The following is a 27256-nucleotide window of genomic DNA, read 5'->3' as shown; positions in this document are numbered from 1 at the left end:
GAGGAGACCGCCTCCTCTTTTCTTGTGTAGCTAAGGCAATAGGCTCACACAGCACCAAGGTTCAGCAAAGAACAACTTCTGGTAGTCTGCCTCAGAAGGTGGTTGTGGGCGATTTGGCCGATTTCCCTAAGACATACTATATTGTAGGAAATTGTCAGTAAATAAGGGAGAGCTTTTATTTTGTTACCTTTGTGGTGATAATGATAGCAGCCAAGGTTATGACTGAGCACATTTCATGTGCAAGAATTGGGTTAGCATGTAGCAACACATGAGCAGTATGATTCCCTTTACTGGTGAAAACCCAAGCATGAAGTGCTCTGTTCCAGGTTGCTGTGGGATGTCTTTCTGTATGCTGTGAATATGTGTGGCTCAGATTGGTTGAAAAATAAAGCTGCATTGGCCTATTGTAGGGCAGAATGGAGCTAGACAGGAAAATCCAAGAGAGACAGTGAGAGGAGAGTGGAGAGTGGGAGGGGACGCCAAACCGCTGTCCAGGGAGCAGCATGGAATGGGACGTAAAGCCATGAAATATGTGGCAATACATAGATTAATAGTTATGGGTTGAGTTAAGTTATAAGAGCTAGCTAGTAAGAAGCCTGAGCCATAGGCCATACAATTTGCAATTAATATTAAGCCTCTGAGTGATTATTTTATATGCAGCTTCAGGACCTTGGGACCGCAGGGCTGGGTGGGACCAGAGAAACTTACAGCTATACCACGTTCCTGTTTTCTAAATGGAATCTGAGCAGTCAGCTAGCTCGCTTTCCAAACAGTGGAGACAAAGTCCATAGCACGGCAGTGCCAGGGCTACAGCAGGGCAGAGTGATGGTCAGATTTCCTTAGGGACTTGAGTAAGGGTGCAGAGCTAGGTATTGTCAGGACCAGGTCTGGACTCTTCTTTTTTCTTTCCTTCCCCCTATCCCCACCCCCCTGAGACAGGGTTTCTCTGTGTAGTTTTGGTGCCAGTCCTGGATCTCACTCTGTAGACCAGGCTGGCCTTGAACTCACAGAGATCCATCTGCCTCTGCCTCCTGAGTGCTGGGATTAAAAGGGTGCACCACCACCGCTTGGCTACTGGACTCTTTTCTAATGCTCTTGCCTGCTAGAGAGCAGCACCCAAGTGTTGACATGTCCTGTGTTAGAGGCACACAGTACATGGCTGTGACAGTCATCAATGTGGGCTTTTATGTTGGACTACTTATGACCTACAGAGACAAGGAGCAGTGCCTGGCTCTGTCAGCCAGGGAGATTGTCTGCTGGGTCAGGCCCCACCCTGGCAACCGAAGGGGAAGTACTCTGCCAGACTGTGGTCCTCCAGGTGATTCAGGACCCTGAGAGATGCCCAAAACAAACGCCTGGCAGAGGAGACTTTTTGAGGAAAGCGAGAGCTTTGGAGAATGGGGGTGGGGGGGACTCATTGAAGGACTAAGCTCCCCGGGCGAGCAGCACTGTGTACGGTGAAGGCACACTGCCCAGAAAGTCAAGACATCACAAAGCTAATTGTATTAGGTGTAAGATCCTGTGACTGGCGGGAACTCCTGTTTTCATGTTGCATCTTGGGTTTAAGTGACTACTAACTAAAGTTCAGTGGCATCAACAGGTTTGGTAGAATAGTCTTGGCTGTACTTGAGCAGTTAAGCAACAGCTTTGAGTGTCTGTGCAGTGCTGGTTCAACTCTGAATATGTCGTTATATGGAGTTAATAATGTGTAAGAAGCCCGGGTGTTCCTTTTGGTCAAGAGGATAATGCTGTCCCAGAGTTCCTTTTTAGGAATCGGTTCTCTGTCTCCATCTGAATCAGAAACAGGTGACAGACACTCAGAGTGGCACTCACTAGTATGGATTTTATTAATAACAACCTTCCTAGATGGTTCCTGTGTTTATGAAGCTTGAAATCCAGTGACATAGATGAAACCATGTCTTCAATGGAAACAGTTTCATTTTCATGATGTTGAGGGAAGCATTTTCTTCCCCTAAGTATTGAGGATCCTAATTATTATTGCCAGAGTCTAAAGTTGTTTTGAAATCCAGGGTTTCACTGTGTTTCACATGGCAGAGCTTAAATAGCTGTGTGGACCAGCTGGGCCTTGAACTCAGAAACCATCTGCTTCTGGAGTGCTGGGACTAAAGGCGTGTTCTGATATGGCCAGCATGCTCTTGATCCAGTTTCTGAGCAGACTGTCTGGGCATTGGGAGTCCTCTGAGCAGGTGCTGGCCACACAGCAGGTATTAAAAGAGCATTGTTATGTAAAGCTTCCGCTTTATGGGCGTCTCTACACTACTCATGGTTATTAAAGTGAATCTGAAGTTGGACTTGGTAGCACATACCTGTAATCAGTCCCAGAAGTCAGGCAGCTGAGGGCAAGAGGCCCTGAGGTCAGCTTAGGTGGAGAACTTAGTAAAACCTTGTCTGAGGAAAGAAACAATAAAATTCCCAAACAAGTATAAAACCAGCCAAACAAGTCGGAAAGATGAATTATGTGGTAATTGAGAGCTGTGAGTTCTTTATCTTTTATTGAGTCTCCTCTCATCTCTGCTGTAGCCTATACACAGGCTGCTGCTTTGTCATTAATACTACATTAGGGAAGGTTCCAAAGAGGCTAGGGGGCGTTTGTTTGCATGAGACAGTTCTGTCAGGTTGCCAGTCAACTTTGACCTGGATTATTGTAGAAGGAAACATGTATGTTTTGGTCAGTAACTGAAAGTAGCTAACTGGAAGGAAATTTTTTACCCGAGTCTCTTTGACAAGTTATACATTTATACTTGATTTTTCTTTTTAAGAATTTAAGGTATGTTGGGGAATATTATTTTAAGCTGTGTTACTTTTATTTATGTGGCATTTGTTCAACTTTGTGAAGCTGTGTTACTGTGCCTGTGTAAAACACCTGATGGTCTAATAAAGAACTGAATGGCCAATAGCAAGGCAGGAGAAAGGATAGGCGGGGCTGGTAGGCAGAGAGAATGTGTAGAAGGAGAAAATATGGGAGGAGAGAGAAAGTAGCCAGAGAAGGAGGAGCTTGTCAGGGGCCAGCCACCCAGCAAGCCATGGAGTAAGATTTACAGAAGTAAGAGAACAGGAAAAGCCCAGAGGCAAAAGTCAGGCAGGATAATTTAAGTTAAGAAAAGCTGGCAAGAAACAAGCCAAGCTAAGGCCAGGCATTCATAATTAAGAATAAGCCTCTATGTGTGATTTATTTGGGAGCTGGCTGGTGGCCCCCCCAAAGAGCAAAAACAACAACAAAGGTGAATTGTGGAGTAGTTGAAAAATCTAGGTGTGTACATTTAAAAACTCAGAGTTGGAAGTCATTGTATTCCAGTGGCATTCAGGGGGCCCGACGGCAGAAATGGTGGATGAGAATACCCACGCCAGGTACAGTCTGCCTTTGTCCTTTTGTTTTCAACTGATTTTGTTATCTAATAATGATAAATATTTCATGGCTCCAAAATAAAGGCTGTAAAGGAGGTCTGCGCAGTGAAATCGGCTTCTGAGCCTGGGACACTGAGGGTCCCTTCCTCCTCCTTTAGGGGAATCACTGATACTAGTTTTGGGTTATTTTTTCTTGAAAAAGATACATAATCATTTTTATTTTCATTCTCAAAGTCGGCATTTTGCTTGTACTGTTCCTTTCCCCTCATGTTACAGCAGTTTGCATAGACCTTTTCAGAACTGTCCAGACCTCTTCATGTACACGGGCCTTCTCCTCTTGACAGAAGAAAGCAGCCTCATCCAGCTTTTTGCTATTATGACTAATAGTTAGCCAGTGTACACTGGGACTGGATTCTTAGAAGTGAAACTGTAGCTCACAGGACAAATGTAGATGTAACTTGGCCTCATATTGCAGTGGTTAGTTACAATTTCTATTCCTATTGCCCTGGGTCTGAGAATCCCTGCTTCCTTTGTGGCTTGGTGAGACTGTGCCTGAGAGGTGGGAGGTGAGGATTCTGTCAGTATGCTTTTCATTGGTTTTCTCTGGTGAATGGGATGAAATACCTTTTCATCTACATTTCTGAATGATCTTTGTAGTTTTACGCTTCTGAGGACGTGGTTTGGGTTATTACTGCAGAAGAATTCCTTGAGGGTTTCTGTTTCGGAGTTACAATACTTAAGGAGGACAGGATCATCAGGCATGTCTGATTAAATGCAGCAAACCCAGAAGGCCTGCTGTTTTTTCTCTTTACTTTTTTGAAGTATTTCTTAATACTTTTTAGGTTACACAGGACAGGGCACTATCGTGGCATTTTCACACATCCACCATGATCTGCTGTGTTCTTGTTTCTCCTCTTCCATGCCATCTCCTGAGGGTCCGTCCCCGTTTCCCAAATGTCGCTTTGTTTTCATGCCATGTGTCTTCTGTTCCCTCCTTCCCTCCTGCCCCTTCCTTGAGTTCTCTTCCCCGTCTCCTGGTCCCCCTCTCGATTCATGAGCTGTACATGTGCATGTACATGTACATGTACATGTATATAAATTTAAATCTAGATTTCATGTATGAGAGACATGTAAGGTATTTGTGTCTTGCTTATTTTGATAACATGATGATGTCCAGTTCTGTCTATTTTCTTGCAAATGTTGTGATTTCACTTTCTTTATGGCTGAATTTAGCTCCATCACACTGTCCTTCTCCTTCATCCGTTGATGGCTGTGTAGGTTGGTTTTGTAGCTTGTCACTGTGAATAGTGCAGCAGTAAAAGAGACCGTGCAACTACACGTGTGGAAGTTGACTCAGAGTCCTTGTATTCCTGCAGGGGTGCTGTGGCGGGCTCTTCTGGTAGTTCTGCTTTCAGTCTTTTGAGGGATCTGTCCAGAGTGGCAGTGCAGTTGGCGTTCTCACCAGCAGCAGCAGACACGAGGGTCCGTCCCTCTGTGCCTTTAGCGTTTATTATCATTGGGTTTTGCTAATGGTGGCCATTGTGACTGGGGAGCAAGGTGTTCTCAAGTAGTTTTAATTTGCATTTCCCTGGTGATGAAGGATGCTGAAGACGCGTTACAATACTTCTTGGCCATTTGTATTCCTGCTTTGAACACCTTCATTTAGTTCATTGGACCCCATTTATTGATTGAATGACTTGTGGGGGTTATTGGGGCACCATTTATTGATTAATTTGTGGGAGTTGTATTTCATTTTTATTTTAATCCACTGTCTGATGTAGATAGCAGAAGTTTCCTATGGGAAAAAATCTACCCCCTCATTCTGCTACCTGTTTCCTTGGCTGTGCAGAAACCTTTTATTTTGTGAAACTCCTTGCCAATTCTTGATGTTTTCTGTGCTAATAATCTTTTTTAGAGATACCTTGCCTGTACCTGGATCTTGAAGTGTTCTATATGTGTTTCCCTCCTGTTTCAAAGTTTTAGGTCTACGTTAGTGTCTTTGATCCAATTTTAATCCAATTGTCCTCTGCATAAAAGGGCAAGGTGTGAGGCCACTCCATTTCCCCAAATAGCAGCACTGGTCAAGGCAGCTCTCATTCCCAGTGTGTGCTTCTAAAAGGCAGCGTCCTCAAAAAACAAGGTGCCCACAGCTGTGCGGGCTGCTTTCCGGGACCTCCATTGTACCCACTGCTGTCTATGTTTCTTTTGTGAAGTCGCATAGTTTTTATTGCTGTAGTATGATTTGAGATGAGGAAGTGTGACACATCCAACATTGCTTCTTCTGTTTAGGATTTCTATAGCGTCGGGACCCCTTGTCCTTCCTTGTGAATTTAAAAGATTGTTTTTTAGTTCTGTGAGTGTCCCTGGAATTTTGATGGAGATTGCATTGAATAGATACATCATTTTTGATATTACTCTTTTATACTGTTTATTCTGCCAATCCGTGAGCATAGGAAGTCTGTCCAATTGCCTGGTCCTCTTCAATTTCATTCTTCAGTGTTTTCAAGTTTTCATTATAGAGACCTTTCACCTCGTTGGTGAGGTTTATTCCTGGGTATTTTATGTTTTTGGATACATTGTGAATGAGATTTTTATTAAGATGATTTGCTTATCAAATTTGTTTCTGGTAGTAGAAATACTACTGATTTTTTTTTTTTTTTAATCTTGTTTCATTGCTGAAAGTGTTTATCAGGTCTAGGAAATTTTCTAGTGCAGCCCCAGGCTCTTTTAAGTATAGGTAGGGATACTTTGAGCTCTTTTGTTTATTTTGTCTTATTCTTCTAGCTAAGACCAAGATAACTGAATCTTGTTTTTATAAACTTTTATTATTTGTGTGTGAGCGCACATGACATGCTGTGCATGTGGAGGTCAAAGGATAACCTTGTGTGACATTCATCCTCTCCTCCTACCTCTATGTGATTTCCAGGGATCAATCAAACACAGGCCACCGAGTGCCTTTATCCACTGAGCTGTCTCACCTGCCTCCATCTGTTTTTAACCATGTCAGCTCTCCTCTGCATAAATTAAGGTTTCCATTTGAAGAAGATATCGAGAGGGATTTGCTGCTGCTTAAGGTTTTGTTGATGGTTTTGTTGGATCACTGTTCCACCTTGTTAGTCCTATGGTCTTGCTGGTTTCCTTGTTGACCACGACTGACTCATTCCTATGTCCCTTTGGTCATCTCTTCCTCGCAGGAGAATAATACGTTCCTGGGCTCTTGTGATGAAGACTGTCTTTGTCTTCTGTGTATTGCATTTTATACATGATGGTAGCTTGGTTGTCACAAGTTGCTTAAGTTTGTACTGTCTTGAAATGTCCTTGTCTCTCCATTATAAAAGGTGGCTTTGCTGTCTAAAGTGCTTCTGATTGGTATTTGTTTACTTTTGGGGTGAAGTGCATGCCCCATGCTCTTGTGCTGATTTGGGTTGCTAATGGGAGATGGGGTGTGTTTGTCTTTGTAGATGTGTTGGTATTTTCCCCTTAAAGCTTATTTTTCTTCAGATGCTGGAGGCTGAACCAGTGCTGTGCATAGCAGGAGAATGCCCTCCCTCTGAGCGGCACCTTAGACCCTTTTACATCTGTAGTAGTGTTTCTTTGCTTTGTGTTTTCAGCACACTGACTGTGAGAAGGCTGGACATTCTCTGGAGGTGTCTGGTTGGAGTCTAATGACCCCTGTGTTTGGGGCCCATTCCTCCTCTCCGTTTGGGAAATTCTTGGAATGGTTTTGTGGAATGACCACTTAGGCCTTCAGATTTATCTTAGTCCTTCTCCTCGGGTATGGCTTCTTGACCGTCCTCAGAGTTCGTGGAGGTTTGTTTGTCCATGCTCACCTGTTTTTCTTTGTGTATATCTGAGTGTATCATTGCCTTAAGCCTGTCCCTCTGCACAGATGATAATTCTTCTTCTGTCTTTGTCTGTTGATGATGCTTCCTGCCGCGTTTCGTTTGGCTGATAGATTCTTATTTCCAGCATTTCTAACTTGGTTCTTTTTCAGAATCTCAGTTTCCTTGCTGATTTTTCCTCATTTTTGAACTAATGGCCCTTTTTATCTACCTTACTTTCTTATTCAGACCTTGATTTTTTTCATCTACTTACATGAGTCCCCTATGTAGTCATTGATCTTTTTAAAAATAGGACCCTGAGCTCCTTTTCTGGCATTTTGACTGTCTCATTATCTTTGGTTTCAGTATGGAGTTGTGGAAATGTTGCAGTGCCTTCCTGCCTTCCTCCCTCCCTCCCTCCCTCTCTCCCTCTTTCCCTCCCTCCCTTCCCTTCTTTGTGTGTATTTGTTGGGTTGTGTGTATTTGGGGTGTGTGTGGCTGTGTCCTCTAGTTCTTCCTTTTCCCCATTTTAGTTTGTTTGATGTGAGCCCTTCCTGATGAGGGTTGTCCTTGCTTGGAAACGTTCATATTCCCTGCTGCTGTTTGGAGGGAAACAGTAACAGTATGCAGTAACAGTGGTTTGACAGCAGTCCTGGGGTGGAGACCAGTAAAAGCGCCATGTATGTCCCTGGCATTTGATTGGAGACTGAGATGCTGGAGGACTTCACTGAAGGTGTCGCCCTCTCACAGCTCTTTTCCTTCCTTCCCATCCTGTTTCTCCACTAGATGACGGCTGGTGTCCTCGGTTGTCATTCTAGGTGCTCCTTGGGAATCTGAGACGCTGTGGCTCTTCTGCCTCTGTTCTGCCCATCCCTCCGTCTTCCCTCCCCTCCTTCCTCTTCCCCTCCTTCCTCTTCCCCTCCCTTCTCCTACCCACTTCCCTCCTTTTTCTCTTCCTTCCTCTTTACCTTTCCTCCCTTTCCCTTTTTCATCTTCTTCCTCCCTCCTTCCTCTTCTGTTTCCCTTTCCTCCCCTTCCTTCCCCTCTCTTTCCTTTTCTCCCTCATCTTTTTCTTTGCTTCATTCCCCTTCCCCATTCTTCCTTCCCTAGTCCCTTCCTTCCCCTCCCCTTCCTTATTCTGCTTTTCCTTTCCCTTCTTTTCCTCACAGGCTGTCCCTGTTTAGCCCAGGTTAGCCTTGAACTCTGAATTTTTCCTGTCTCAGCTTCCTGAGTTTTGAATTAGTCCTGAATAGTCTTGTGCCACCACACCTGGCTGACCAAAAGAAAGACCCAGTTGTTTATTGTTGTTGTTTGAGACAGGGTCTCATTATTTAATCCCACTAGCCTGGAATTCACTATGTAGACCAGGCTGGTCTTGAACTCATAGATGTTGTGGAATATTTAAGATGTGTTACATTTTTTTATGCTCTGGAAAATTTGTTTAATGATGCAAAGATGTGTTGCATTCTTTTATGTTGCATTTGTTTAACTCTGTGAAGCTGTGTTACTGTGCCTGTCTAAAACAATTGATTGGTCTAATAAAGAGCTGAACGGCCAATAGCAAGGCAGGAGAAAGGATAGGCGGGGCTGGCAGGCAGAGAGTATAAATAGGAGAAATCTGGGAAAAGAAGATTCAGAAGCAAGAAAGAGGAGGAGAGGAGGACTCCAGGGACCATCCATCCAGCTATACAGTAAGTCATGGAGAAAGAAGAAAGGCACACAGAATAGAGAAAGATAAAAGCCCAGGCAAAAGAAAGACAGGATAATTTAAATTAAGAAAATCTGGCTAGAAATAAACCAAGTTAAGGCCAGCCAGGCATTCATAAGTAATAATAAGTATCTGTGTTTATTTATTTGGGAGCTGGGTGGCGGGTCCCCAACTGTTGAAGGTACTGTTTTAAAAAGGGAACCATCCACTTCTATAAAAAGAGCTCTAGGTGGTCAGTGACTGCTGAGAGGGAGAGTCAGTTTCCCTCAGGGATGAGCTTCCCCAGAGGTTGTCTGATCTTAGGTGGTCAGCCTTGGATGCGCGCGCGCACACACACACACACACACACACACACACACACACACACACGAGCACATGGACTCAGTAGATTATGTATATGTGTGTGTATATATCTCTCTATATATACCTGTGTGTGTATGTATGTGTATATATGCATACCTGTGTGTATACACACACACATATAAACATGTAAACATACACATGTGACAATAAAAAAAGAAGAGATCATGTGTTTGGGAGGTAGAACATGGGAGGGTTTGGGGGGAGGGGATGGGAGTGATGTAGATAATTACTCATGTATGAAATTCTCAAAATAATAAAACATTACAAAAATAAAAAGGAGACCGTGAAGCTAGGTATGGTGGCTTATGAATGTAATGACCAGCACTCAGAGTTCAAAGCCAGCCTGGACTACAGAGTGAGACCCTGTGTCATAAGGAGGTAAGAGGTGTGCACTCACTTGGGTGGGTCTTAAAGATGGTGGGTTTAATCTGAGCGACTTGGGCCGTCAGCACCTCACAGCAGTAAGAGGGACCTGCTTCTGTCATTATAGACAGACTAGCAGCTGTCTTGTGCCAAACCCAAGTTATATTTGTTTTTCTTTGAGGGTGTGAGGGCTGTGGGTTTAAATATTACCTTTGTTGAAATGTGGGATGCATTTGACAGTACTGTAAGTTTGCACTGTTTTGTGGAGTGACCAAAGGTTCACATAAAGCAAATACCATGTAAATATCAAAATGTGTCTTAATAGATAACACATATTTTTTTTTTTTTTTTTTTTTCCAAATTATATTCTAGGACCCATCTGTTACACAGGTGACCAGAAATGTTCCACCAGGCCTTGATGAATATAACCCTTTCTCAGATTCTAGAACGGTAAGAGTATTTTTACTTGCACTTCTTTTAAATGTTTAAATGGAAATTAAATAGGGAATTATATTTTAATTATGTTTCTTTTCAGCTGATGTAGTAAGTGAATGTAAAACAAGCTGTGTGAATGAGTGTGTTATTTAGAATTCAGCAAGTTAGGATTATTTCTCTATGCAAAGGGCATTGGTGGTAACCAAAAATTACCAGGATGGTTCTAGAGAAATTCCTCAGGTTCCCTCTTCCACTCAGTAAAGTGCTAACCTGTGTTCTACGAGCCTCCCTACAGTACTTGAAACATTGGGAAGTAGGAGTGTGCCTTTTGATGTTGTGTTGTCTTTGTGGTAATGTGGGGAGGTGTTTTTTAATTTTATTTTATGTTCATTAATTAGTGTTTTGCCATGGGAAGTTTCAGGTCCCCTGAATCTGGAGTTATAGATAGTTGTGAGCTGTCATGTGGGTGCTTGGAATCGAACCCAGGTCCTCTGGAGGAGCAGTCAGTGCTCTTAACCACTGAGCTATCTCTCCAGCCCTGGGAGACACTTTCTTGCGATGGGGATTGTGTCTGGGACTTACTGTAATATTCTAAGTAAGTTGCTTGTCATTTGAGTCACAGTGTTTCGAGCAGGACTCACCTTCTGTAGCAGTTTCCGTCAGGAAATCCACTTGCTCTAGGAAAGAATATTTTTCCTCTCAAAATTTAGTGTTGCTTAGGGTTATGAGAAAATCTCCACTGAACAGTGTTGTTCTACTCTGCATGCACATTAAGAGGGTATAAAGGACTGTCTTCTGTTGTCCATTAAGGTCATAACCAGTTACAGTTAGGGCTTTTTATTAAAGTCTTTGATAATTTTGACCCAGATTTTAAAACTATTGAAGTATCTCTCTCCATAAAATGTTATCTTCTGAATGTTATCTTTGTGTTAGTATCTTAGACATTGTCCTCACCAGGTCCCCAGTTGTAGACATTTGTGACTCTGGAAATGTTTTAGTCACCCCATGAATACTTGAGTTATACATGTGGATTTTCACCACTCTGTAATGACCCTTAACTGGTGATCACCTCTTCCTGGTGGATATTTTTCATAGTGAAGATGTAGGTTTTGCTTGGGAGTTTCTTCAGTGTCTCTTTTATTGGCCTGTTAGTTTGAGGAGAGCTTTGTACAAAGTTGTGAATAAAAAGGAAAATGTATTTGGTCCTTGTCCCCAGTCCTGGGCATATAGATCCTAAAACGTGTGTTATTTCTAGACAGATGAGAGTCTGATATGTGCTAATGAGGTAACTGGTGGCTTTGGTCCCTATACACTTCAGGATGGGTAGTTGTCAACAGAGCATCTAAGCATGGCTAGATGGCAGACATTTAAGCTTGCCTTCCAGGGTCAGAAGGTGTCATAGTTAGGTTCAGCTATAAATGTGACATATGCTTAGAGTCCCCTGAGAAGAGAGAACCTCAGTTGAGGAATTGCGTCTGTCACATTGGCCTGTGGCATGACTATGGTACACTTTCCTTATTGCTAATTTATGTAGTAGGGCCTAGCCCACTGTAGGTGCCACCATTTCTAGTCAGTTGGACCTGGGCTGTCAAAAAAGGGTAGTGAAGCCTGGTGCTGCATGCCTTCAATCCCAGTACTGGAAAGGCAGAAGCAAATGATCTTTGTGAATTTAAGGTCAGCCAAGGCTACATAGAGATACCATGTCTCAAAACAAACAAATGAAATGTGAACTTAGAAGCAAGACAGTAAGCAGCCTTCCTTTGAGGTTACTGCTTCAGTTTCTGCTCCAGGTTCTTCTGGGGAGCCTATCCATACCATTTCCCCCCAGGGTACTCCTGAGGAGTGAGGGATAAGAGATTTAGATAGAAATATAGAGGAGAGAGAGAGACTGATAGAAACATAGGATAGCCTCAGGAGGGCATGGGTCCTAATCCACCAGCCTCGCTTTTGTCTCTACTAAAGGGCTTTTTAAAGGAATGCCAAGGGCTGGAGCAAAAGACCTTCCCCTAGCACAGCCAAGTGCAGACCCTTCCAAACACCTAGTAACCACACACATGGTCAGTCCACCCCCTTATGCAGCCCCGCTGGGTAAAGCAAGCTCAGATCTCCCTAGGAAAACTTTGTGGGCTCCCACAGGTCCCTCCTCTTAATTTTTTAAAGAGCCCCTTAGGCCCCTCAGATAGACTGTGCCTGTCTTAGGTTGCCCTCCTTGATTGACCTTCCTTACCCGTCATGGAGATATACTTTCCATCAAACATACTTAGGATGGAAACTATCAAAAAGAAAGTTGCCCATCTCTGACCTCTAGCCTCTGGCAGGAGGGGGTAGAGAGTTTAACTCAACTCTGACTCAGGAGCTTGCAAGTAGTTTGAACAACCTAGTGATCCCTAGTCTGCCACATCCCCCAGTAAAGGAGTAGAGGATGACCAAGATGGAATGTTCGTTTTTGAATGGATCTTAAGCTATCTAAAGACTTAGGTATGCCAAGCCCTTTTTAAATCAATAAACTCTTGATGCAAACTGCATCAAATGAACTGCATCAAACTTGATTTGCTTAGCTTCACCAAACTCTGGTTCATTAATATCAACATAATTCTTGTATGAATATTACTATACATAGTTGCAACTAGCATGACTATTTACTATATGCATTTATACTGCTTACAAACTTACATTCTATAGGACTACTTTATAAACCTTAGCAAACATCTAGAAGAGATCTCTTAACTGAACTATTATCACTATACATATTTATACTTTTTACAAACTTACATTAAACATTTAGACTTACTACACTTTTCACAAACTCATATTCAACATATAATTATTTATATTTCTTACAAACATTCAAAAGGAAACTCTATAGAACTATTTTAGAAACATATTCCTAAGGAAACTATTTTACAAACTTTAGCACATATCTAGAAGAGATTTCTTAGAAGAACTATTTACTAAACTTATATTCAAGAGGAAACTCTATAGAATTATTTTATAGACATCTAGAAAGAATCTCTTAACAGAACTAACTTACACTAGAATTTCTCAACAGAACTAACTTATTTTCTTTCAACAAGATAGAGAGTACACAAATCATAAGTTAATATAGTAAAAATTACAAGTGAACTCAACACTGCTTTATTTCTAAGTTTGGAATTCATGATCAACTTTGATATGAGACTCCTGTGGGTAGCCAGCAAGCCTCATTTGGTGACTAAGGTACAATTTTCTAAGGGCACAACTTTCCCTCCTTTTAATTTTTTAAAGCTGTTTTTATAGATCACCATGAGCATTTTAAATGATATCAATGGTTCCCTCTTGTATCTTAAGTTTGTTTTGTTTTATTTTCACACCTGAAGCAATTTCCCAGTGTATGGACTGTTTTCCCTTGTCTTTTAAAAGATTTCAAAGTAGCTTGTTGACAAACATTATTAGCATTTTAATTATCTCCAGAAAAGCAAGCTGTTCACCTGTTCTTAGTTCTGAAGAGGTAAGATTAAGCTTTCTAATATTGCTTGGAAAAGAAACTGCATTTGAAGCTGAAAAAACATTTCTGGGCAGTACTGCCATTTTGAGCTGAAAAACTACATTTCCCAGACTGCTTTTCTCTATAGTATCATACTATTACTACATTTCTCAGGCTGCTTTTCAAACTACATTTCCCAGGATGCCTTTCGGGTCCACCACACTTCCATTTCCACTTTCATGGTTTGTTTTCATGCTTTTGCTTTTACCACAGGAGGTTTTTGAGTCAAGTTTTTGCTCTTTTATCATGGGAGATTTCTGTTCTCCTTGAGCTGGTATTAATAGATGTGTTTCCTTCACTTGACATTTTCCCTGGAGCAGAGTCATGCCACTTGTGCATATTTGAACAGGCATTTTGGTGCCAGAAGCAAAGACCCTTTGAGACTTGCTCTTCTGCCTTACTGGGTTAGTGAAGGAAAATGAAAGTTCTTGAAACACCAGCTTTTTCAGAAAGATTTTCTCCCCGATAGATGTCTTTTGTTCCTGCTTGTCCTCTCCCCCTTCCCCCCTGATGCTGAGTCCCTTGATGCTGCCACAGCTTAGGACCCATGCTTTTTTGCAGCCTGGCTCAACCAAGCATCTTGCACAGTTGTACCTCCTCTGTACCTCTGTGAATGCTCTGCTCTTAGCTGCTTTTTTAAAATACTGGCTTGAAGGGGAGTCGGGACTAGCAGAAAGGATTTGCCATATTCTAAGAGGTTTTTTCTTTTTTCTTAGAGCAATTACAGGTGATTTTCCCATAGCAATAGATAATATTTCCAGGTGAGTTAAATTTTTGTCCTTACAGAAAGAGGAAAAGTCTGAAAAGCTTTTAGTTTTTTAGAGAGACGTTTTACCAAGTCTTTCCCAAAATTTCTGTTCCCTAAATTTTGACTTGATTCTCAAGAGGAAACTGACTCTGTTTGAATGGTGTTGTAAAAGTGTTCTCAGGCACTGCTGGCAGAGCAGAAGGTTTTATCTCTCCTGAGTCCACCTCAGGGGAAATTCCTTTCTCTGCCTCTCAGGGTTTGATTTTAAGCTATCTCCAGACCAAAAGCTTCCATAGGAATCTTTTTCTGCCTGCTTTTTCTCATCTTTGATAGATTTTTTTTTTTCTGATTCTTCCCCAGGATTGTGTGTTCATAGCCCCATAGTTGGAAAATCAAGGACACAGTTTCTCTCTCTTGTTGTTTATCTTATCCTAATTTTTTAAACTATATTTCTAACCCAATATTTGTAAATTCTACCTTACTCTAAATTTCTCCCTACACTATATTCCTATAGATAGAAATTGAGAGAGAGAGAGAGAGAGAGCGAGCGAGCGCGCGCTAGAGAGAGAGAGAGACACAGTGGTTGCAGTTTTCAGTTTCAACATCCCATCGCCTAACTTGGCTCCCAAGAATAAAACACCATCACTTCTGTCAGTTCCCTATGGGCATGCCTTACACCCATGATACCCCTAACATCTCTTTTCCAAGTCTATCTCCTTTGCAGCCCTGCTGGGTAAAGCAAGCTCAGAGCTCACTAGGAAACCTCTGTGGGCCCCCACAGGTTGCTGCCCTAGCTTCCTGTGATGGTGCACCAGTAGTAAGTAAATAACCCTTTTCTCCCAAGCTTGCTTTCTGGTCAGTGTTTCATTGTGGCAGCAGAGAAGCAAATTAGTACAGAGGAACTGGGTTGAGTTAATCACTGCAGTGGCCACTGGTATACCCCATCATTTCTATACAGTGAGTCCACCCATCAAGGTGCCAGAAGGGTGGTGGGTCTAGAAAGAGCATGGGAATCTGGGTCACTTCTCCATAGTCTAGCCATGCAGCCCTTCCAGTGGTTGGTCCTGAATTGCATCCTTTATAACAAACTAGTATTAATTAGTTCTGTGACTTTTCCTTCCAGAAAGTTATGAAATCCAAGGGAGGGGAAATCATGGAAAATCCCCCATTTATAACTAGGTAGTCAAAAGTACAATCTGTAGCTTGGAGCTTAGGAATAGCATCTGAAGTGGGGACAGACATCTATTGAACTCTTAACCTTTGAAATCCACCTGCCGGGGGAAGGTGTGGCAGTACCAGAACTGAACTGAATTGTAGAGCACTCAGTGGTTGTCCAGACAGTTGGAAAATGGGTTAAATAGATGTAGGGGGATGCCTCACATAGTGGATCAGTAAAAGATGCAAATAAAATGAACATTGGGAGCTGGGTGTTTAGCTTAGTGGCACTATTTCTTCACAGTATGGGTGATACTAGGTTCCATTTTCAGCTCCACAAAAAGGAAAGAAAAGCTTGAAAATTTCATTTTGTTACTGGGTGGTGGTGGGGCACACACCTTTAATCTCAGCATGTGGGAGGCAGAGGCAGGCAAATCTCTGTGAGTTTGAGGCCAGTCTGGTCTACAGAGCTATTTCTAGGACAGGCAAGGCTACACAAAGAAACCCTGTCTTAAACAGAAAAGAAAAGAAACAAAATAATTTCATCTTATTTCAACCCTTTGCTTATCAGCCTTTGCTTCAGTGTAGTATCTGTGTCCCAGGGTTATGCTTATTGGCATGGAAGTAATTGTTTGGATGATGGAAAAGGCTAGTGGTTTCCTGTGACACTGTAATTTACCTTGTCACAGGGCTTTGAGTGTGCAGTAGTCTAGTCTGGTGAATGAGAGCAAACTGCGTGGTCACCTGTGGTTCTGCTGTAACTTCTGAGGAAGGAGATGGCTGCTGAGGTCGTTCACATTTGTTGATATAGAATGATAACAAACTTGCTGTTTAAACAACTTTATTAGCAAGACATGTTCACCCTTCCTAAAGAAGTAGCTTTAGCTTATTTATAAACTTTTATTACATTTTATTGTGTGTGTACTTTGGTGTGTGCTTGACAGTCAGAAGACAGCTTGTCAGAGTCAGATCCTGCTTATCAAAGTTGGGTCTTCAGGCTTAGCAGAAGGCACCTTTCCCTACTGAGCCATCTTGCCAGCCCTAGATTGTTCTAATTGGTAGTATTCTCTTTCATGTGTCTGCTTTGTGTTGTGAAACTCACGTTCTCTGCTTTACCTTATCAAATTCTCACAGCGATGTTCCAAATAGGTATTTTAAGTTTGTTTGTTTGTTTGTTTGTTTGTTTTGCATCTGAGACACAGGCCTTCTAGTTTGGAAGTGGCAGTGACTCATCTGTTTTTTGTCAAGTTTTTGCCTTTCACCCTCCCTTAGTTAGAATTACTATTGATGAAACACCATGACCCAAAAGGCAAGTTGAGGAGGAAAGGGTTTATTAGGCTTACACTTCAGCATTGCTGTTCATCACTGAAGGAAGTCAGGACCAGAACTCAAACAGGACAGGAACCTGGAGGCAGGAACTGATGCAGAGTCCATGGAGGAGTGCTGCTTACTGCCTTGCTCCTCATGGCTTGTTCAGCCTGCCTTCTTATAGAACCCAGGACCACCAGCCCAGAGATGGCACCACCCACAGTGGGCTGGGCCCTTTCCCATCGATCACTAGGAAAATGCCCTTAGGCTTGCCTATAGCCTGATCTTATGGAGGCGTTTTCTCAATCGTGGCCCCCTCCTCTCAGGTGACTTTAGCTTGTGTCAAGTTGACATAAAACTATCCAGCACACACTCTATTCTCTTTAGAGACAGATGACTAAGGATTGGAAGTCCTTGCCTTTGGAAAATTTGTCACCCAAATGGGATTTTAAAAAATTCCACATACATACAAAGAAGATATATACAGGACAAATGAAACATAAAATTGTAAATTATGGTCCAGGTGTTGAGACTCTACAGTCCCAGAAAGGGTATTTGAAAGAGGGTATCTGTGAGTAGGGTGGTGGCCATAATGAGAGTCTGTTTAAAATTAAGTAATTCTGGATTTTCTGAGCAGGAGCACTGCTTCATGTTATCAAAGAACCCGGGGCAGCTTGTGTAGCATTTTTATTTTATTTTTTTCAGAGCTGAGGATCGAACCCAGGGCCTTATGCTTGCTAGGCAAGTGCTCTACCACTGAGCTAAATCCCCAACCCTCGCATTTTTATTTTTATGATTTTAGATTTGTTTTACGTGTATGGGTGTTTTGCTTGCACACATGTCTTGTGCCATGTGCATGCAGCGTAGGTGGAGGGCAGAAGAGGTCCTGGAGCCCCTGGAACGGGAGTGTATTGAGCATGGCAAGCTGCTGTATGGGAGCTGGAAACCAAGCCTAGGTCCTTCGCAAGAGCACCAAGTGCCCTTAACCACTGAGCTCTCCCAGCCCCATAAAATTACTGCTTTAAAAAGTGATTCTATAAATATTTAAATACCCTTGACTAATTGAATTAAATGAAGTGTTTGTCTTGAGTCCAAACACTGTTTTAGTTGATTGGTTGCATTCACATTTGTTTTAGAAAGGCATTTGTGAAATGGAACCTTCTAGATTATTCCATAGGGATGTGATGAGTTACTCAAGGTCTAGTAGGCAGATCCTACAGCAGGGTGGCTGAGTGTATACCTTGCTAAGACTTAAACACTTCACATTCTTATATTAAAAGTAGGTTTCCCAGGGCTAGGGAGCTGGGTCAGCCTTTAGGAATACTGGCTGCTCTCGAAGAAGACTTGGGCTCAGTCCCAACACCTGCAGCCACCCCCCCCACCCCACCCCCCCGTCACTACTCATACACGTAAAAAAATTTCTTAAAGATTTTAAGTAGGGCATTGTGGTGCATGCCTTTAGTACTAACACTCAGAAGCCAGAGGCAGGTGGATCTGTGTGAGTTCAGGGCTAGTCTGTCCATGTAGGGAGTTCAGACCAGCCAGGGATACACAGTGAGGCCCTGTTCTGTGGAACCCAGTTCCAATGGATACATTTACAGAACAACTCCCATACCTAAGGCTCACGGAACATTTCAGAACAGGAGGTGTAAAGATTGTAAGAGCCAGAGGATCAGGGAGTTTGCTGTGAGACTGTGTCCCCTAGGAGTGTCAGAAGCTACATCTATAAAGTCTCATTGACATAACTGTCTAAACAAGGACAGCAACAATAAACAAGCCAAAGTGGATAGTGAAAAGCCAGGAGGCCTCAACCCTACACAAAGATCTACAGGCAACCCAGATGCTCAGAGTGCGAGAGAGAGAGTCTGCAGGGAAGAGCATACCAACTGGCTATCCAATGTCAGACACCAGCCCTGAAAATATAACAAACATGTAACGTTATAGGGACTGAACAGGCATGTAACAACAATGAAAAAAGAGGCTGCCTAGTCAGGGTTACTATTGCTGTGACGACACACCATGACCATAGCAATGTGGGGAGGAAAGGGTTTATAGGCTTACACTTCAGCATTGCTGTTCATTACTGAAGGAAGTCAGGACAGGAACCTGGAGGCAGAAGCTGATGCAGAGGCTGTGGGGGGTGCTGCTTACTGGCTTGCTCCTCATGGCTTGCTCAACCTGCTTTCTTATAGAACCCAGGACCACCAGGACCACCAGCCTAGGAATTGCACCATCCTCAGTGGTCTGGGCCCTCCCACATCAATCACTAATTAAGATAGTGCCCTACAGGCTTGCCTACAGCCTGATCTTATGGAGTCTCATTTGTTTGTTTGTTTGCTTATTCATTTTTCAAGACAAGGTTTCTCTGTGTGGCCCTGGCTTCCCTGAAACTTGCTCTGTAGTCCAGGCTGGCCTTGAACTCACAGAGGTCTGCCTGCTTCTGCTTCCTGAGTGCTGGAATTAAAGGCGTGTGCTACCACCTCCTTCTTGAGTCATTGTCTTAATTAAGGCTCCCTCCTCTCTGATGACTTTAGTCTCTGTTGTCACTAGCCAGCACTTTGGCCATGAATTGGAAAGAGATCAAGGAGAAGTACAAGGCAGGGTTTGGAGGGTGGGAAGGGAGGGGATGATGTAATTATAATCTCAAAAGAAGGAAACTTAAAGGAAGATAAAGCCTACAAAATGAAAAGGTGAATACTTTTATAATTCACATAGTTATAAATTCAAGAGTTCTCACAAGATGCCTTATCATGTTCACAGAGTGTCTGCTATCACGGAAAACTACTGAGCACCTGCAATGGGCCTAGTCTGAACTGAAATGTGCTATAAATATGCTCATCTTGAGTTATGAAATCTTCTATATTGCTTGAGTATAAGGTGCATTTTCTTAGGGAGATTATGGGTGGTTCACTTAGAGCAACGAGTGGATCCTTGAGAACTGATGCGTGCAGCAGAAATGCTCACCTCGAACTAGGGAATGGTCACGATTAGTAGAGTGATTCACACTCATGGTAGCCATTGGCGATTGGTGTCCATGGCTGTGGTAGAAATCCTAGGAGACACTGCTGTCACATCTCCATTCCTCATGGAGGGCTGGTCTGGCACCTTCTAGTTTGTTCCTTGTACCATGTGTAGTTTTTCTCACAGACCTGTGCCTTCAGAAAGAAGAATCATGAGAAGGAGATTGCAAGTCCTGGTAGTATTCAGGGACCTTGCCAGGCTGGCGTCTCTAACCATACAGGACGTGAGTGATTGGCTTGTCTAAGAAAGAACTGCCTCTGACATCCACTACACAGGCCATGCAGTTGGAGGGCCTGAAGACCTGCAATTTAGCCCAGCTCTGAGTACTGCTTAGCTGGAACTTTGGACAAGCATCTGAACCCCTTTGGTTTTTCTTCACATCTTACAAAGAAGCAAGGAGGAAAAGGTTGAGTTAGATAGCTTCCGTCAGTCTCTTCTGAAGTGCAGGACTGACTGTATGATTGCACAGAGCAGGTTTTGTTTCTAACACTGTGCAAGCCTTTTCTTCGTCTTAACACCCATCTGTCCCTTGCTGTGCATTTCCTTGTCTCTCTGCACCTCCCAGTTTGGGCATTCTGGGAACTCACTCCTTTCCCCTCTAGACCCAGACTTTGTTTCCCATCTCATTTCATGACACTGGTGCTTCTATTCTCCTGGTTTCTTAGTGGCTAGAAGTAACAAACGTTCTTGAGCTCACGTAGCTTCTTTTTCTATCTAATCCATGGCCACATCCTGTCACTCACTCCCTGGAGAGCTTTACCTGTCTGTTCTTTCAACTGAAATCAAATTGTCTTAGTTCAGAAACTTACAAAGTGGCCCAGTAGCCTTCCAGGGATGCAAGGTCTCTAGTTTGTCTTCAGACTACTTTGTGCACTGTTATGTTGTTGTTTTCTTAGAGGTCAGATTGGCTCACCTACTTAGAGGTGGTTATATATTCTATACTTAGAGGCATGACATGGGGGGTCAGCAGACTTGAACTTAGTCTGTCATATATATATGATTTCTACACAGGTCAGCACTCCTGGTTTACGTGGGTGTCCGAAGCTACCCTATTTCTAGAGGGCCTACAAGAAAGGTCAAGGTCCTGGGTCACATGTCTAGCTGTCAATATGGGACGGCAGAGTGGGCATGGCTCCTTGCTTGCCAGCAAGCCCCAAGCATTCTCCTTTCCCCATGCCCATGATGGCTAGCAGAGTCGGGGAAAGATCAAGTTCATGGCAAGAGAGTCTGGCTACTGCTGGAGGGGTCAGGAGCAGTGGACTATATATATATATATATATAATTGTTCAGCTTCTAGAAAAAATTGAGAAGGAAGTCCGGTATGTTCCAAGTTACTTCCTCTAGTCTTGCTTTTTATTCTAGTCCAATGTGCCATTGGCTTTAGCCAAAGCCATCTTCCCACAAACCAAAGCTTAAACCTTACTGAGACTACCCCCCACTTGGCCTACCATTGTTGTTCAGTGGAGTCAAGAAACTGTGTGATCACAATGCCTGGGTCCCCTAGGTTATCCTCACCCTTTAGCAAGTCACACAGTTATGCACACAGATTTTCTATCGTTTGACAAAATAGCACAAACTCAGTGCGTGAAGCAATACATGGATTACTGTGGGTCAAAAGTCTGGGCTCAACAGAGCTAACTCTACTCAATCTAAATAAGCTGTGTTCAAGGTATTGTCCATGTTTTGTTTTGTTTTTTAAAAGATATTTAATTATATGTATATGTGTGGCTATGTGCATATGAGTGCAGGTACCCATAGGTGCCAGAAGAGGGCATCATCCTTTGGAGCTGGAGTTTCAGGCAGTTCTGAACTGCTATGTGGATACTGGGAACCACATTTGGGTCCTCTTAAAGAGCAGTAAGTACTCTTAACTGGTTAGCCATCTCTCTAGCCCACTATGCTATCTTCTTATCTGGGGATTTGACTAAGGAAGAATCTCTGCTAAGTTCATTGAGGTTACTGGCAAAGATAATATTCAGTGGTATATATGACTGAGAGTCTTAGGAATTTTCAGGTAATTAATTGGTGCCTTACCTTTGGGCTTAAGTGTCGCCTGCGTTTCCCAGGAGGTACTTGGGCACCTCCCAACAGGACCATTTTGTCAGTCCCCAGAGCCTCTTACTCCAGTCTGCTAAGTTAAATTCTTAAAGACTAGTGGAAACAAGACAGGTGGCCATCTGTCGCATTACCGTGCTTCAGTAGTGTATCGGTTAGAAGCTTGTTAAAGGCCCTGCAATGCTTCCGGGAGGAGGATTCTACTTCAAAGAAGTGAACGCCAGTGTTGGAGAATCATCAGGGTTCACTTTAGAGTCTGAGTGCCACGCTGGGAATAAGATAGTATGTTAGGACTAAAACTGCCTGGCTCCTACCTGTTCATCTCAGTTTTTATAAGGGTCAGAGTGGAGCCCCGAGGATAACCTACCCCTGCCTGCTCTTAACACTCGCTGCTTGAGTCTCCCAAGCTGATGCCATTCTGTCAATCTCAAGGAGAAACACAAGATTCCTGGGGTCGTTCTCCTCTGCTGGTGTCTAATCCTCACAGCTCTTTGCATAGCCTTTGTTCTGCTTCTCTGGTATTCTTCTGCCAGTCTTCAAATGCCTATGTGCTACACAAGTCCCGCCTGTTTTCAAGCTGGAAACACAGCACACTGTGAGAATCATGTCTTATCCTCTGGGCATGTTTGGCCTTATACTAGATAATTTATAGACAACAGAGATCGATGGCTCACAGTTCTGGAGGCTGGAAATTCCAAGGTGCAGATCCAGGAAGATTCAGTATCTGATGAGGGCCTCCTTCCTGGTGCCTGTGTGGTAGTCACTAGCTGTTTCATAATATGTACATTTACAGTTTTTGTGTGTAAATTTTTGGTACTAGGAACTGAGTGTAGGCCTTGCACAGGCTGGGCAGGCACTCTGCCATTGAGTGATAGCCCAGCTCCAGGAAAGTTTTGTTGTTTTCGTTTTTTTCTGAGACAGGGTCTCTGTAGCTCTGGCTGTACTGGAACTCATTGTGTAGACCATGCTGGCCTCGAACTGAGAGATCTTGTCTGCCTCTACCTTCTGAGTGCTGGGATTAAAGGTGTGAGCCACTACACCCAGCTCATAATAGGATTGTTTTTAACGGCAAATAAAATGTTGTTTAGTGCTGGAGAGATGGCTCAGAGGTTAAGTGTACTGACTGGTCTTCCAGAGGTCCTGAGTTCAATTCCCAGCAACCACATGGTGGCTCACAACCATCCCTAATGAGATCTGGTGCCCTCTTCTGTCCTGCAGGCATATATGCAGGCAGAACACTGTATATATAATAAATAAATAAAATCTTTTAAAAAAATGTTGTTTATTATAAGCCAAATAATAAATGACTATGGCCTGGAAACATAAATTCAAAGCACCCCAAATGACATGTTATATATGCAGTAGGTTATGTGATCTTTTACAGTCATAGACCTAAGAAGGTTATAAAGCAACTGTTGCTAATATTCCTTCTCTAAGGGAGATGTGAATATTTACCCCCTCCTGAGGTCCTAATGAGGAACCAAAGCCCAAATCTATCACCGGTCACCTGGGGGAACCAGTGAGTTTAAAGGGCTTTCTTACAGAGCTTAGGTGAGGGATGAGGGACAGGAGGCGTCTGAGTGGCCCCAAAGCAGCTGCACTGGTGAATCTTGAGCCAGCATGAATGATAGCATCCCATAGCCCTCTTCCTCCAGTCTTCCCAGCATGTGTACCCTACCACTTCCCCAAGACTCCACTGCCACACGCAATTAGAGCAGAATTGCATACTGGTGACTGGGCGGAGTGGCTGGACTATATATCAGGACCTAACGACCTTCTCATTCCCTTCTGTGAGGGAATGTCAGCGGTCCACAGGACTGGTTGTGATGGATGGTCCCGTGCAGACAGTGGCAGTGTCGCTGGGAAGCTAGCCCCTTACAGTAATATATTTATACCAAATAGGTAGACACTAGCTGGGCTAGGGACTCTTCTGCAGGGTCCAGGTTCTACCAGACTGCACCTGAGCTCTAGGATTGCTTCCTCTGTGACTGGAGTTCATGTGTCTATGACTGCTGTCTCCTGTCTTCTGTCCTTCAGTCTCTTCTCCTGTTGGCGCAGTCCCCTCGGACCTCCAGTATGTCAGTCCTACTATTCCCTTTCTGGTTTTCAATCACTCCATGTTCTTTCCTCTCATCACATTCTATATTGAGGCTACATTCAAGGGAGCAGTTAGAAACTGTCTCCCCATTTCCCTCACTTTGATAGAACCCCTTAGCTCACCATCTTTTTCTGTTGCTTTTCAGTCTGTTTTCAACTTAGTACCCAGAGTGATCCCTTGAGAAAAAGCGAGTTCCAGGACAGGCTCCAAAGCTACACAGAGAAACTGTCTCAAAAAACAAAACAAAACAAAAAAGGGAGTTGATCTCATCAGTCCCCTGCTCAGGAGCTCTCACTAGCTTTACATTAAAAAAAAAAATTTATGTATTTATTCTTTTGTGTGTGTGTGTGTGTGTGTGTGTGTGTGTGTGTGTGAGTGAGTGTGTGATGCACACACATGCATGCCTATGGAGGCCAGGGGAGAGGGCGTCAGGTCCCTGGAGCTGGAGTTGCAGGCACGTGAGTGCTGGGAGCTGAACTGCTGTACTCTGCACTGGTGAGTGTCTCTCCAACCCTGCTTTGCTTCTGATTTTCTTAAATTTTAGTTATTTATTCTTCTCTCAAATATTACATCCCCGCCACAGTTTACTGTAGCTGAAGTCTTCCTGTGTCCTGGCAGTTGGGACAAATCTCTCCCACTAGCGTCCCCCAAGTAAACACACAAAAACTTATATTATATTACTTATAAACTGTATGGCCATGGCAGGCTTCTTGCCATCTGTTCTTATATCTTAAATTAACCCATTTCTAGAAATCTATACCTTGCCACATGGCTCGTGGCTTACTGGTAACTTATATCTTGCTATTCATCAGAGTGGCTGGCAGCATCTCTTTACTCAGCCTTCTTCTACCCAACATTCTCTTCCCTGCTTGTCCCGCCTACACTATACTTCCTGCCTGGCTACTGGCCAATCAACATTTTATTTATCAGTCAATCATAGCAACATATATTCACAGCATACAGGAAATCCCACAGCAGTTTACCCTCCCTCCTCCCCTCCCAGCTCCTCACCCTCACCCTCACCTCCCCACTTCCCTCCAGATCTATTCCTCCTCTGTTTCCAAACATGGTATATCAAGTTGCAATAAGAATGGGCACATCCCCTCATATTAAGATTGGACAAGGCACCCAGTAGGAGGAAAGGGTCCTGAAAGCAGGTAGCAGGTTCAGAGATAGCTCCTGGTCCCACTGTTAGGAGTCCCACAGGAGGACCAAGCTAACAATCATAACATATATGCAGAGGGCCTAGGTCAGTCCCATGCAGGTTCACTGGCGATTCAGTCTCTGTGGGCCCCTATGAGCCCAGGTTAGTTGATTCTGTTCTACAGTCCTTCCCCGCCTCTTCTGCAGGATTCCCTGAGCTACACCTAATGTTGGCTGTGGGTCTCTGCATCTGCTCCCATCAGTTGCTGGATGAAGCCTCTCTGCTGACGATTATGCCAGGCTTCTGTCTATGAATATAGCAAAGTATCAATAGGAATCAGTTAGTCATTATTATTAGTCAATTTCATTGACTTTTTCCAGTTGTGTCTGCTTCTTATTCAGTTCTCTGGCTGTCCAGCCTTTGGTTCCTGGCCCTCCAGGCAGTGTCAGGCCTGTGGGCACCGTCTCTTAGCATGGGTCTCAAGTACAACCAGCCATTTGTTTTTGTAGAACAGTGTTAGGTTCACAGATTCCCACCTACCCTATCCACACAGACATAGCCTCCTGATCCACTTTACCCCTAGATTGACACAGTTGGTCACAGTTACTGAGCCTGTACTGACATGTAGCTCTAGCTGGGTACGTACATGCCATGGTGTGAATAACTGTGTACTGACCTGGGCCAGTCATTGTAACTGTAGCGGAGCTTCACTGCCCTAACCCACCCCTGCTCCTCCCAGTTCTGGCCTCAGCAGCAACCACTGGTGTTTCAGTTTTTGCTTTTCTTTGTTTGCCTTTGTGTAGCTTTGCCTGTCCCACCCGTCACCACACCACTGGGACTGTGCATTAGGCAGCCTCCTCAGGTCAGCTTCTTCACCAGGTGTGAGGTTAAGGATCCTCCATGTCTTCATAGTTTGATGGTTCATTTCTTTTTGCCACTGCATACTATTTTATTCTGGGTCTACTCCATGTATGGATCCATCACCTACTGAACAAAGAGTGCTTACTTCCAAGGCCCTCCTGTGATGAATAAAGGTGCTATAAATATCTGTGTAGCTTTTACCATGAGCGTAAGTTTTCAGCCCATTTGGGTAAATACTAAGGGATGTGATCGCTATATCATGCAGTAACTGTATGTTTGTTTTTTAATGTATATATTTAAAGTTCACAAAATGATTTAATGAAATATAGAGATAGTAAAATGGTAAAGCAACTTAACCATCTGTTTATATAATTACTCTTGTTTTTTTAGCAAAGCAGCTAAAACCTACCCAGCATGCATTCCGTGTACAGCTTGCATTTTACCTGCAATCTTGTGCTGTACATCACAACAGTAGACTGTGTGCCTTGTGAATTGACTACTTGGTGTTCTCTGGCCTGCATCTCCCCCTTTGCTACCCGTCTCCCCGTCTCCTGTAATCATCACTTTGTACTCCCTGTGAACTTTCTTTTTACATTTTATATGTAAATGAGATCATGCAATAGTTTTCTTCCTGTGTCTGGCTTATTTCACTTAGCATAATGTCATGTGGTCTTATTAATATGGCAAATGGCAAGACTGCATTGTTTTTTAGAGCTAAATGATTGCATACTGCCATTTCTTTATCCATTTATGCTGTTCTATTTGAGCATCAGGATTTTTTTTCCCCACTTCTATGAAGAATATCAGTGAATTTTATAGGGCTTACATTGGACTGTATACTGCTTTGGGTAGGATGGACACTTTAACAATATCATTATGAACCTTGAGTGTGGACCCATCTTTTCAATTGTGTTTTCTTCCATTTTTTCATCAGTGTTTTGTAGCATTAGTTTTTTTGTCATTATAACAAATACCCAAGATGATCACTGTATGCTGAGAAAAGTTTTTTTAGGCTCTTAGCTTGGAGGGTCCAGCTGTAGTTGGTTGGCCTGTTGCTTTGGGCCTATGGCAAGGCAGCATATCATGCTAGGACCAAACCACACAGCTGGGAGGTGACAGGAAACAGGTTTGTGTCCCATCATCTCCTCCAAGCAACCCCATCCTCTGCCACATATGCAAGTAAACTGAATAGTTTCCACAAAGCCATACCTTCACCTTTTAAATTCAGTTTATTATTTTATTTTCTTAATGCTATCATAAATAGAATCATGGTTTTGGTTTCTTTTC

General features: G+C 43.2%; 1 protein-coding gene across 1 annotated transcript in view; it reads left to right on the top strand.

Moving 5' to 3' along the window:
* The window catches only part of Scamp1 (secretory carrier membrane protein 1), an 88490-nt gene that overhangs the window by 21371 nt on the left and 39863 nt on the right, over positions 1 to 27256 (top strand). Inside the window, exon 2 of the mRNA XM_036207055.1 lies at positions 9994 to 10071. Within this exon, the coding sequence (XP_036062948.1) occupies positions 9994 to 10071 (78 nt within the window). The remainder of the gene's footprint in view (positions 1 to 9993; positions 10072 to 27256) is intronic.

Source organism: Onychomys torridus, chromosome 15, assembly GCF_903995425.1.
Source record: "Onychomys torridus chromosome 15, mOncTor1.1, whole genome shotgun sequence".
Classification (NCBI taxonomy): Eukaryota; Metazoa; Chordata; class Mammalia; order Rodentia; family Cricetidae; genus Onychomys; species Onychomys torridus.
Note: the sequence above shows the minus strand (reverse complement) of the source record. Positions and strands in the feature narration are given on the sequence as shown.